The 14314-nt window shown below is 37.6% G+C and overlaps 1 protein-coding gene across 5 annotated transcripts in view; it reads left to right on the forward strand.

The window, feature by feature from the left end:
* The first annotated feature begins 1212 nt into the window (after positions 1–1212).
* The window catches only part of LOC124305957 (calcium-transporting ATPase sarcoplasmic/endoplasmic reticulum type), a 34152-nt gene continuing 21050 nt past the window's right edge, over positions 1213–14314 (forward strand). For 2 of the 5 annotated variants that reach the window (XM_046766015.1, XM_046766014.1), the window contains exons 1-2: positions 1214–1490; positions 5038–5239. In XM_046766015.1, coding sequence (XP_046621971.1) covers positions 5122–5239 — 118 coding nt within the window. In that variant the 5' untranslated portion in view covers positions 1214–1490; positions 5038–5121. Of the gene's footprint in view, positions 1491–2860; positions 3094–4451; positions 4584–5037; positions 5240–14314 lie in introns of those variants that run through there. The other 3 variants (XM_046766011.1, XM_046766012.1, XM_046766013.1) reach the window with 3 other exon arrangements.

Below are 14314 nucleotides of genomic sequence, written 5' to 3' on the forward strand. Positions count from 1 at the left end.
AACCCAGACGTTAGATATAATAACGGTCTTTCTCGATGACAGACGAGCAATAAATCAGCCCCCCCAGATCGAAAGGATTAAACCATTCATTCGTTCAAGGACCACATACAGTATGTACAGTGTGCATTATATAGGAAGGGCAAAAGAAAGAACTAGGTACCACAAGCATACAAATACCGATTGAATCACGCCTGTAATATCATAGTTTACAACGGCACTATGAAATTACATGTCAAAATGTCGTTACAGGCTCTATAAACAAAAAAAAAGAGCTTGCTTATTAAGCAGCTTTTATTGAACGGTCGTCAACCGTTCTCCAGAAACACGGATCCCCTCTTTTTATTCACTATTTTAATTTTCTCGGGCCATTTGTTTGTTTTCTCGACGGTTTTTCCGTTGGGTTATTCATACGACATTCGGACATTATACGTTCCCCGTTAAGCATGAAGCTCACAATGCTCCCAGTCATGAACGAAGTACAACGAGCTTGTTTCGTGGTCTGTAGTCGATCGAAAGACGAACACTGGAACGGTAGTTTTATTTAAAATTAAGGAGGAACTAGGGGATAAGTTGTTTACTCAGTGACCTCGTGTTATGGGTAGTTTTCCGTTTCATCGTCTCGCAAGAGCAGAGCTCGGGCGTCTGGAGCCTCACCGCGCGTCAAGGAGCGTAATTATTATTACGGTGATACACTGACTCCGGAGAGTATACTCTCGCTTTGGATAACTATTTTCGGAACTATATATATCCGTGAATGAATTACGCATTTTGTCTCTGTCCCGTTTCCCGCGCTCCCGGTTAAATCTGCGGATAGAAACTAGTTGCGCCGTTCGGTTAGCTGATCTGCGCTAAATTTTTAGAGAAATTTTTCCCACCGCTAACCCCCTGAATTAGTTTTTCAAGGTAAAGTTAGCGATGGAAAAATAACGAAAATACGACGCTCGCATCGTCTGAAATGAGAATAAAAGAAAAGAAGCGAAAAAAGAGCGGGAAGCATGTTTGAATTAGAACGTCGCGCGCGGTGATCGTTGAGACGCTGCGGCTGAATTAACGCGAAAAGCGATCACGCTTTTTTGTATATTAACGAGTGAAGAAACACATAGCGGACAAAAGTCGGGGGGCGACTGGCTTTCGGCCAGGTTTTCGCCTAGTTCGCCGAACCGCCGTCGGGTAGCGCTGTCGACGAGTATTTAACCGAATTTCACCGTCGCCCAGCGCCCCGTCTCGTCGCAAGCAGCGCAAGCGTTGCCGTTTGAAATTTATTTTTCCCCCCAAAAGAAATCACGCTCATTCATCAACGAAAAATGTTCGCTTGAGAGCAGTTATCGTCGTATCCTTGGGCCCCCCGTATCTATCAATATAAGTGCTGCGTTGTTGGTTTTTCTCGTTGTTTTTGTAAGTTTTTTTTTTTTATTTTGTTCAACAACAAAACGACGTACACAGTGTTTTAAAACGTTATATTGTTGGGACTACGGTGCCCCTAAATACTGGTAAGTTCGGTACTCCTCCCCTCTCTACATTAACGGTGTTAAAAGTGGCATAAGTGTGCGACACAGTGAAACAAAAGGAAAGAAAAAAAAATAACGAAAAGTAAGAAACGAGAACAAAAAAAAAAAAAAAAATTTATACTAAAACGAGATGTCATTTTGTAACGTATCGTATTCGAGAATCAGTGAACTTATATTGTGACATGTAAGGGTGACAGGCTCGAAAGGAAAGGAAATATCGCAGAAGGACCGAAACCTAAACGGCCAGGACTGTCTATGTGGATTATTATATCTAAATACTGTATCTTACGGCTGCATTTATTATATATATGGTGCATGTTTATAGGTGGCTGTATAAACCTGCGAAAATATTTCTCTTTTCACGAAACAAAGCTTCCCTTAGCATGTGAAAATATACGTAAAATTTTTGTTCATTCTAGTTATTATTGCAAAAATTCTTGTCATTTTTTTATACGGAGCACCTATTATTTGGAATTATTTCAACCACTCGAAGGTAGGGATACATAGCCATGTGTTTGTAATATGACTATCAGACAACAACTTGCTCGCGTAAAAACACTTCAAATATAAAACACCACATCGCATGTAGCATGCTGCAAGCTCGCGGTATTTGCGAACCATTCAAAGAAGCGGGGTCTGCTCATTTGTGCGTAAATCATATTTCGCCGTAAAACTTGTTATCGAAGCCTACATCGTTGCGTTATATAATTACTAAATATTATATTTACCGCTATAATGCGATACTGCGAAAGAACGGTATAGGAACAGCACCGGCCGAAAACACGCGAACAGTTAATCGTGCGCCAAAGTAACGGTTTTCGCTGAATTCAAATTTTGAGCGCAGTTCGATCTTGGCGGGAGATTCAAACTCCCGCTCCCCAAAGTTCCGATACAATGCGTTTAGTGTCGCAGCTGAAGTCGTCCTCGCGTGTGTATGTATCGGTTGAAATAGCTTTTGACCACCTGTCAGCGATATATAATATCAGAGAATCCAAAGACGAGATTAGACTGGAAAAAATGACAGCGGAAAAACGAGGAGGTGGGAAAAAATAGAAAAGGACAAACCGGCGACAAGACGACCGCAGCATCGCGATATTGCGAAATTTATGCACGTATGCGAAGCTACAATTGCATCGTACGCGTTTTTCTAAAATACAGCTAGCCAGCGGCGATTGTAAGATTCATATTGTAAGATTGAGTTGGCAGAACGTTGGCGTACGACTGGCCTACCCCTGCCAAAATAATTAGGAAGTCGTCGGAGAGATGTGCTAAAAGTGTTCGCTCGGGCACGCGCAATTTGGCCGCCGACCCACTCCGAGCCACCCCGAGACCCCCGGGCTGTCGAACGATAGTCGGCGACTCGGTCCGAGTCTCAGTCGCGAACTCATCCGCATAATCCGCGGCTGACAAATACCGACGGAACTTCGGATCGGGACGAGACGACTCGACTCTGCCGGATATACTCGCGGAGAGCCTGGGGCAAGTGCTTCCCGACTTCCCGCACCCAGCGCGTCTTATCTGCTCTCTATATTCGTTTGCATCGCTGATTCTTATACCTTTAACTTGTCTCTTCTTATTGTTGAACGTAAGTGTGGCTGTAGCGAGGAAAATTTATTACATCTAAGCTGTGTGACGTTTGAACATATACGCGCAAGGTCGGACCGATTGGGATTCGGTCGGCATAATTGAAATTCCGGAATTATCGTGGAACTCGACGGGAGCATCGGAATGTTTAGAATCTTTTAAACACTCGAAACGGAGCTTTCCGAGAATTCGGTCAATCTCAGCCGTGGTCATAACTATTATGACAAGAAGCCGCGAATAAACCTCGGCGGGTGTTTTTTTGGAAAACCCAAAGACATTTTCAAACTTCGAACGCATGTTCCGTAATAATTTCCATACCGTGCGTGAAATATAATCGTAGCGAAGTACATAAAAAAAAAATAGAAGTTTACATCCGATTTTGGAAGAAGAAAATAACGTCACCCAAAACCTACCGCAACGATATTCGAATCCAATTATGAAAAGGATTATCCCGTGTCCGTTGGATAATAATTATTCGTAAAGTTACGCAACGACAAAATGCGGCTGGATGTCCTTTAGGCGTCTTAAAATACGCGCCAAGGAAATAGCCTAGCAGAAGTTCTGAAAATAACGAAGTGCGTCACAGGTGTAGGGTCACATGACAGGTTCGGGCCAATGGCGTAGCTCCACATGCTCCGATATGTTCGACTCGTTCGTTACCGCGCAGAGTGTCGCGGGCTGTTCGCATGGTGAAAAATCGTATAAAAGGTACAAAGAGTGCTACAGGGGGTTGAAACAACCCACAAAACCCAAACGGTCGTCTCCAACCTCGCGCAAAAGGTTCCCGATATCGCGAAATTCTTCGAAATAAACTACCGCTGGTTAGTTCTACCGTTTATCCGCCAGGCGGCGCACTATCGGCCTGATCGTAGTTCGCATCGTTGGCGTTCCATGTGTGCGTGCGTAAGTTCGGTTCGTTGAGCCAGTTTCGCGTAAGAGACTTGCGTGTAACCGTGTAACGGAACTCTGAAGTTGCTTGGTGGTTCTAACCCAGGGAGTTTATAGTTCATCGGTAGTCAGTCAGTCCGTCTATCCGTCCTTGTCTCTATCTCTGGCCAACCGACCGCATTGTCTCGCGTTAGTTCGTTCGTTTATCCGGTGTGCAGTAATACTAGATACGATAAAATAATATTATAAGAATAAGAACAAGGATAAGAGAAACGGGCAAATAACAAAAAGTTAAAAATGACGTGTAATTTTAACGCTGCTTGTCACGGCGCCCTGTGATCATCCTCCTCGTGTCGCAGAAAGTGATATACACATATATAATATACACACGCACACACAATATATCACAGACGTGTATATATATATATATATATATATATATATATATATATATATATTAAAAATTACACCAGCTTACGCGGCAGTGTCGTCGCGCTGCGTTCAGCAGCCAGCAGTCGCCGTCGTCGATTCCTAACCTAAATATCCGACTTAACACCCGTCTCGTCGCTATTTCGCTTCGCCAAACGGGCAAACTGTTGACCGGTGAGTTGCATCTCCTCGCCCTTGACCCTCGGACGTAGGAAAAAGTGGCCGAAGGGCGGTATCGTCGTTCCGATGTCGACGGGGCAAAAGTCACGCCGCATCGCGATTTCTCGCGATTCATTTCCCCTTCGTCACGCTCGCGTCTCTCGCTCACCTGGACGTTGACGCGATGTCTCGTTGTTGAAATCGAAACGGGAATTTGATAGGAAATAGTTACTCGATTCTTTCCACCTTTTATTTTCTTTGTTCGCAATTTCTTTACTTATTTATTTAATTATTTATTTATTTATCTATTTATTTATTTATTTATTTATATACTATTGTTGTTACCGTTGGTGTTGTTGTTTTTATTGTTGTTGCGGATCCCGTTATTCGACCTCCAATACCACCCGGGTGACGATGATTTTGCATTATTTTCAAACTACAATCTCTATCTTTTCTAAACTCTTTGCAGGATACAACTTTCGTGAATGACTGCCGATAGCTGCTGATACACCGATTACGCACAACTGGCTCCGAACTTAGCAGCAAGCTAACCATGGATGACGCCCACTGCAAGACTGTGGACGAGGTGCTAAACTACTTTAGCACCGACTCTGATAAAGGATTATCGCCCGATCAAGTTAAGAGGAACCAGGAAAAGTATGGCCTCAACGGTGAGTGAATGTTTTAACTTAATTTTTTCTACCTTCCACTCAATTATCGTTGGCCTGAAATTCTACTCGCCGCTTTCCACCGCGCCGAATCAAGAGCGAAGAAACCAGACAGCCACCTGTTTTAACGCTATCAGCGCAATTACAACTTGCAGCCTCGGCTCGAGCAGCGTCTGCCGAGTTGCAAGCGGCGGTGATAAATCACTCCCCGTGCATAAACCTGTCGCTTGTGAAAATAAAATGAATAGGATAAACAAGAAATGCCCTCGCTTTTCGTAACCAGTAGGCCAGCAATTCTGCAACTCGGCATCTAGATGAGCCACAGATATTCACCTTGAATATTCGATACGTGTGTGAAAGATGGGGAAATAAGGAGGGGATATAAGAAAAAGGTCGAGAAGATGTGGTTGGGCTGCCTAAACTTGAGCCAAATACTTTCGGTGTGGAAATAACGGAACTACATTAACTGGAGAGTGGAATAGAATAAGATAAATACGGGTCGTGGGATTTTAGCGATAATCTAAAGGTCAGAATTAACTAATCCTCGACGCGTCCGATGTGGATGTCATAGATAGACCTGTCGGTGTGGAATAGTGAAATCTAAACATACAAAATTCTCTCGTGCCTCTCTCTAATTTCTCCTCCGTCTCTCGGCGAAGCTTTTGATTGATAGTTACAGCGGCACATTTCTTGAGCTTTTCCTGGACTTCTCATCACCCAGTCGGTATTTATTTATTCACTACCCCCCTCCCTCCTCTTCTTGAATCTATCAAAATTCAATTCGTTTTACTCTGAACATTTGTACTGAATCGTATTTCCCCAAGGATTGAGAAATCGGGTTGCTCAATTTTTATGAAAAGATGTTACATTTGTATCGAGTGCAAATGACACGAAAGAAAAAATCTTGTACCTGGGTGATATAATTTTTTTTTTCTTTTTTCTTCTCAAACCAAACAGAAAATCAAAGCAAAGTATGTACAGTGCTGGTTAAATTGCCAAGTATTAGAAACTTCCGCAATTACTTTTTGTTTTTGTCTTCTTGCAACGAAGAAGGAAATAATATGAACATGCCCTAGGATCTCGCCGTGTTTTTGTTCGCATTGTAATCGTTATAACAGCAGCAAACAATATTAAATAATTTTTTTTTTTCTTGTCGTTTTTTCGAATACCCAATTGAATTATTTCCTCGTCGGTCGCGTTCCTTACGCCTGAAATACCGCGCTGTTCGGTCAGCTGACTGCATATATTGATTGCGCGACCTGGTGCAGGCAGGTCGCCGGATTCCTCGCTTATGTGTACAATGTACGCACAATGGTGTATTTATACATGTATACGTACAGGAATGAGAACGCGGAAAAAGATGTGCAGTAAGTACTGCGAATAGTTTTTGCACGCCTGAAGAAAAAACGCTCGATCACCGTAATGTTTGATTTTTTCTGAGTGGAGAGAGGGATGAAATAAAAAAAAAAATCGCCGTACACTCACTCGCTTATAATTATGAAAATTTGAAAAGACGAAGAATATAACATAGAAATGTAAAATTTGGAATCTCTGATACGATTTTATATTATTATCACCTAGACGAATTCTTACGATTCTAAATTCCGACCTTTTGGTGTTTCTTTTCACGTCTCCATGCTTTGGTCTTTCCATATTTTTAAATTATATGTAAGTCAAATTATCGCTACTTTGAAAATTTCGTATCCTCGTGGATGTTGCGTTTTTATATTTATTTTTTTTGATCACTCTATACTCTTGCTTCCCCCCACCCCCCACCCTCTAAGCAAGTAATTTTTATTCATCCGAAACGCGTCCGAGGAAGGGAAAGGGAATGTGCGGAGGGGGGGATTCGTCGTTCGTCGAAAATCACAGGTGATCGCATCTCGGGCGTGCGGTGAGTAGGAGAGGCCTTCCGCCTGCAAATTGCTTATGTAAGTTTTATATTTTCGTTTAGAGCCCCGGCTGCCGAGGAGAGCGGATCAAGCGAGCAACGGGCTAGGCTAGAGATTCCGATCTTACTTCGAGTCTCCTAGAGAGACCCCCGCGAAGCACACTCGCCTATCCCGTCCACGTGTCCGACGACGAACGCTTCTCGCCTCTCGAATTTCCAGGGTTTCACGACCAATTTAGCACAAACTTTTTCTCTCGGGTATTTTTATAATTTTTATTTTCGTATTATTCCCACCTACCTCTACACCCAACTACTCGTATTGTATACGTACGTACGCACATTCGTAACGTCAAAAGTTATATACCTAGCGGAAAGTAAAAGAAAGATCAGCCCCGTCATCCCCCCCTCCCCCCCTCACACTAAGCATATAATTATCATCGTACAGCAAATTCAACCACCTTTCTCTCTCGCTCTCTCTCCGATAAAATATATAAATATATCGAGGTGTTTCCCAAAAAGATAATTTGCAGTTTTTTTTTTTTTTTTTTTTTTTTTTTTCGGCGTCCCCTAAAAAATTTATTCCTTAGGTTAAAAAGAAAGATTTTGGGAAATAATGAGCTTTCTGCGTTATGTAACCAAGTTTGCCAATATTTGATTTTTCACTTCTTCTTTAGACATTTTTTTGAATATTTTAAGCAACGAGTTGCAGCATTTCAATTATTATTTGTTTTTATTCTTAATTTCTCAACCGAAAGACCACGATCCATAGCATAAGAATGCAGATCGAATGGGAATCTTATATTCCTAATTTAAAAATTCGTATTGAATAATAATTATTTTATGAGATCGAATTGATGATGAATAAATCGTCAAATGCACTTCTCGAAAATCAACTGGAGACGTAATGTTACACGTGGAGTTGGTCTTCTTTACGATGTTTAATTGATATTTTGATTGACTTAAGCAATAAATGATAACAAATTTTTGTTCAATATTCTCCATGAGTTAAAAAAAATCAAACTAGGACGATTTTCTACGTAACGTAGAACGCTCAGCTATTTCTCAGAATTTTTCTTTCACATTGGAAAATCGCAAATCATTATTTTCTGAACCAGATTATTTGTATATACATACGCGAAAAAATGTAATATTTTTGTCCGTTGCAAATCGACGAGGTTCAAGTTTGTGTCCAACGTTAATGTATCGAATACATACATATATATATAGGTATAGGAATTAAATTGAGCAATGATGAAAGCATTATTCACGTTACGTTAATGATGAAGAATATTTACGAGCTGATGAAAACGAGAAATGAACATTAAATTTTACGTTATTGGAACGGTAATTTATGCGTTCTTGGTTTTCGGTTTCTTTTTTCTCTCTTTCTTATCTTTCCATTCTCCCTCCAACGTTTTCGGTGTATTATTATATTTTACGTTGCCGAAGTAGTTCAATTTTTTTATGTTCACGATGTATTTTTGCGCCGATGTTATGTACATTATACACGAAAGAATTTAAACTACCGAAGTAGAAAAATCTCGTCATCCTACGGCATTAATCGAAAAAACAAACACAACGGCGAGGTAAATTCAACGATTTTTATTTGCTCAAGTGGCAAATGTGCGCCATATATCTTTACACCTCCTTCTCAAAGCTCCTTCTACTCCTTCCATCGAAATTTTTGTTTCCATATCATCGTAACATTTCGCGAACGTTCCGTCAATACTCCTGAATATATGTAGGATGGTAAAATTGAAGAGTAGGTTTATTTTTTGGTTTTTTTTTTGTTTGATATAAAAATCAAAGTAAAGAAAAAAAAAGGCGTGTGAAATAGGGTGGAAATATTTGACCAGATTATGAGGAAATAATAACGTCTTATTCTCTCGACGTCTTATGATTGCTCAGTTTAAGACTATAATCTGATGAGATAACGATTCATTGTCTCAATTTCTGCCTAATCGATTTTACTATCGTAACTTTGTATCTGCAATTCGTCGCCAAGAAGATGATTATCAGGCACATAACACAGCGCAAATTAATAAAAACCGTAAAATCTGTCACGGTGTAACGATTTTTGTTTAAATCGGTTATTATTATATGTATATATATATATATGAAATGCAATCGACGAGTTCGATCGTCTTAATTTTAATTCAAATTTCGTATCAATTTCACCGATCTACGAAGAAGCTCTTATTACGCTACATTAAACCTTGTTTCTGTTTTAATAGAATTTATATAGAATGTGATGATGAGGTTTTTTTTTTTTTTTATTTCGCCCACTAAATATTTGCATATGTAGGGTTAAACCCAATTATTGACCCTTTAATTTTCCAAAATTATAAATTTACGGTACAAATTGTGAATTCATCGATAACTAAAACCAATTGCTAGAGGATTTAGACACTGCAAATTTATTTATTGGTAATTTTATAACCGAGGATCGAACATGTACAACCAAAAATGTCGATAATTGGGTCAGAGTCGATAAACGATACACTCACTTTATATTATGATCTAGTAATTTTTCACGCAAATCTTTTCTCGTGCACCGATATCAAGATGCACATATTTACTTATCTTATTTTCTTCTTCGTTAATTTATTCTCTGCGTGTAAAATTTCCCAGTATCTCTCTCTCTCTCTCTCTCTCTCTCTCTCTCGGTACAGTTCGTCATTCGGTGATCTCTTGACGTAGGTACATTACCACTCGATCGTTAATGACGTCATAGATATCACTACTCCATTCTCTTAGGCAGTTATGCCGCTGGAATAAAGAAGTAGGGAATATAATTAAATATATTATGGCGTCCGGTTCACCTTGCGCGTTACGAAATATCGTATTATAGGTAGTACATGATATTCGCGTGTTTGAATTATTTCACAGATACTCAATTTCGAAAACGCAACGTCGTCAAGTTTTGTCAATATTTGAACAAATGATGCACTGTTTTAAATGGAAATATACTCTCGTGCTACTGTAGACAAATTTTATATAATTCATTGTCGGAGGTGAATAATTAATATATATATATATATATATAATTGATACTTGTGAAAATGATAATAAAAACAACAACAATAATAATAATAGTAACAATAACAATAATGACACTGCAGAATTAACGATAGAAAAATGGCGTTTCCTCCTCTGAACGAAGTGCGAATATAATAGACGACGTATCGCTGTTAATTGGTGCGATCAAGAAGTCAATGATTGTGATTTATGCACTGAGAAAAGAATTTGTTTACTGTTCAACAAACGTATATTTGGATATGGTGAAATAAATGTTTCGGTATTATTTTTAAATTTTATTTGAGCGAAATACGGTTTGTTAACTATTAACAAATATGTATCGATCATTACATGGCTTTACTCAAATTTGATAATGATAACGAAAAATTTATTTCGCTGTATCCAAATATAAGTTTTTTTAACAGTAAACGAACTCTCTTCTCGCTGTGCGTGATTTTTTAATATTATTTACAACATTACGTTGTCTCGCGTGTATTTACGCGCATGAAGAAACATCAATCAAGGGTCTTAATCTTTGAGTAGATTCGAAATACGAGAAAGAGAAGACTTTGAATATATTACACGTACAGCGGCTGCTGGTGTTCAAGCACAGCTTTATTACCTGGCCATTCGTTTTTTACGGCTCGTCTGCAGTTGTAGGAGAAAAAAATTGGGTCAATTGTAAGATGAAGATTTTTTATTTCGCGATTATTCATTTTTTTTTCTTTTTTTTCTTCTACCCCTGCAAATTGTACAGCGCTTATTCGTGATCTGATCAAAGACGGAGATTCGATATAAATTTTCATTAATTTTATCTAGAAAAATAGTTGAACAAACGGGGTCTTAACTGACTCAAGTCAGTCTTTGAACTTGACGTTTTCAAACTCTTTTCAGACTTGAATAATAATAACAACATTAATAATAATGCTGATTAAAAAAAAAAAAAAAATTGCAATATTACTTTAAATTCGTGATCAGCGATAAAAAACAAAAACGTTATAATACCGATTTTCGTTCGAATAAGTTGATCCATTCTCAAGATATCACTTTTATTTTATTCTTTATAATTTTCTTTTTCGAATAATTCGAAAATCACCGAGCCGATCAAAGTCAGACACAAATCAGTCCTAAGTTTGGAAGAGTCGCGTTGATCGGGACTAAAATCATAAAAATCCGATAACTCAACGTTTTATTTACTGGGTCATTACAATAACTTCTATTTTTTTTTTCTTTTTTTTTCTCTGAAAATTTGGAAATAACGAATAATAATTGTCTTTGTGCCGGATCATTCGGATTTCGCAATATTTGTTTAAAAACGATATTCGAAACGAAATTGTCATTCGATATTAATCGATCATCTCTGCGTAACCTTGGACAGTTGTTAATATTTTTCCCCGTCTCATCAGCGGCTTCATTGTTAATGCTAAATTTATTAATTAATGTGAAATATGCTAAACAAGTTTTAACGATTAACGATCGACGGGCGAAAGGAAAGGTCGGGCTTCTCATACTTTATATATATATATAGATGTAAACACAGACGATGTGTGCTCGACGATAGGTTTTTATCACGGATCGTCTCGATCCTTGTGACGTAACACGCTGTTTATCACCACGTTGCAGGGATTTCGTAATAAATCTAAACGCTGCCGAATAGCGGAATTGTATAAAACGTTTGGATATTAAGAAATTTTATTACCGCTTTATTTATGGCTCGTATTCCTTTGTACTATTCTTCTATATTCCTCATTTTCATTTCTCACCTCTTTTTCCAATTCTCCGTTTAGTAGCAGGCATTCATAAATAATCGAGTCTTTCTGCGTAGTAACTTGTATTTTCGTACGAACTTTGTAATCGCGATTTTATCCTAGTATCATGATTTAATCATTGTACAAATACCCGACACAATTACTGCTTATTTCAATCATACGATAGTTGTAATACTGGAAAAATTAATTCCTCGCGCGACAAAAAATTCCATTTTCATTCGTATCGTGGGAAGGTGTTTAACAATAATTAAAACCCGTTGCGATTCGACGTTATCGTTCACGCGAGAATAAAAAAAATATACCAAATATCGTATGAATCACAAAACTGTGCACAGTAAAATTTTCCGTGTGATGAACAACAAAAAAAAAAAAAACACAAGATTCTCTTTCTTTCTGCTGACATTAAAGAACAATGGTCGATTATAAAGTTGAAAAATTGTCTATAAAATTGATTATTCATAACTCATGTATGCTAAAATTGGTGATCACGTTATCAAAGTACGGATTTTGACTGACCCAATTTTCATATCATTTGTGTATATATACATAGATATACATATGCATGTACATAATATTAATCGTAGTTAATACCTGCGGTGGTATTAAATTTTTTTCCATCATGTCATATTTTCAGCGTATATTTCTTTATTATTGTCTCTTTTTCCGTCCGTTGATTTCTAGTTGATTCAAGCTTGATCGATTCGATTTAATTGCACTAAATATATACCTATGTTTGTATACTCATTGTGTGTGTACATAGCCTTCGGGTGGAATATGTATATACATATATACATTGTATATCTGATTAATGCTGGTGCGAAAATGTCTTATATATTTTCATAGGTCGAAATCGTTGATATTTCATTCTTTCTTTCTCTTTTTTTTTTTCAAGCCTTCTCGTTTCCGTTCATTTATTCCATTAATCGTGGACAGGAGTGAAATTTCGACAAATCGATCTTTCTTACAGACATGTTAACAATCATAACTGTTACTTTGATACTTTCGCGAAAAATTCACACAGCAAAGAAACAAATTTGTGTCATATTTATCGTTTATCGATCAATTGATGCAGGTATAACGGTCAATTAGTGTGTCTGTCTGCGTTATCTTTCATCACTTCCGTACATGTGATATTAACGTACATGCAATCATCGTTATCGTTTAGAATCGTCGGTGAAAAAACACCTTCTACCGTGTCACGACACATTATACGTTTATCGTCTGTTTCACAAAGAATTATAGAAAGAGAAATCGAATTGACGAATAAAATTATTGAATTATAATTATTATTATTATCGTTGTTGTTACTGTTATTGATCGTGTTGATAAAGAAAAAGAAACTTTTCCCTTTCTTTCGAACAATTTTGTATACGCGAAATATTTTTTTTTCGTCATCTTAATAACTTCTCTCTTCTGTTATCAATCGCGCGAATAAAAAAAAATATTAGGTATATTATACACTCCATTATAGGTCTAATTGTGTAGTGATACGAAATGAAAGATCAAATCACAGTAACAAGCATCATCAAGCAAGGCCGTTATGAGTATACATTCGGGTAATAGGAAAAACGGGGGGGGGGGGGGGGGGGGGGGGGGGGGGGGCAAAAATGAGAAAAATAAATTAAACTACGACAACGATTAACAGTCGAAATAGGCGATAATCGAGTCGGAACGATTCGTTGACCTTGCGGGAATATTTTCTAATCCTATGTCGCGAACGTTGTATAAACTTGCAAAGTTTAAACACAAGTATCGTGGATGTATAAAATATAATATAAATAATATATAATATAATATGCATGATATAAAATAACAGCGTGTTAATAATCGCGACGATAAAATATTGACGAAACTTTCCCGTGTACGATTGATTAATTAATATGTTGTTAGTTGTTTGTTTTTTTTTTTTTTTTTTACTTTCTAGTCTCGCACATTTATTCGCGTATAATAAACGAATGATCGTTGTATAATTTTTATTGATAATTTTCCTTAATTTTTTTCTTTTTTTTTTGCCATCTTCTGTTTGAAAAAACTTATTATTTATTCTGGGACAAATATATATGTCTAGTAGCAATGGATTTTCTTTGTAACAAGATTTTCATAAAATAGCTTGAATATTGATAGGTATTATTTTTGGTTTGTCCTTCAGTCTTTTTTCTCTCCTTTTTTTTTTTTCTTCATACGTAATCGGATAGTCTTTCTAACTGTGCTGTAATCATGTAGACGTTTCGGTTTACCAGATCTTACGTCGTACGAATTGAGCTGTGACCTAGAGACGAAGAAGGCAAAAAGTTGAATAATGATAGTATTAATAAATGAAAAAAAAAATAACTAAAATAACGTACAAATTATAGACAATATAATATAGAATATAAACGGTGTCAAAGTTAGTAACGTTAT

Source organism: Neodiprion virginianus, chromosome 5 (genome assembly GCF_021901495.1).
Source record: "Neodiprion virginianus isolate iyNeoVirg1 chromosome 5, iyNeoVirg1.1, whole genome shotgun sequence".
Lineage (NCBI taxonomy): Eukaryota > Metazoa > Arthropoda > Insecta > Hymenoptera > Diprionidae > Neodiprion > Neodiprion virginianus.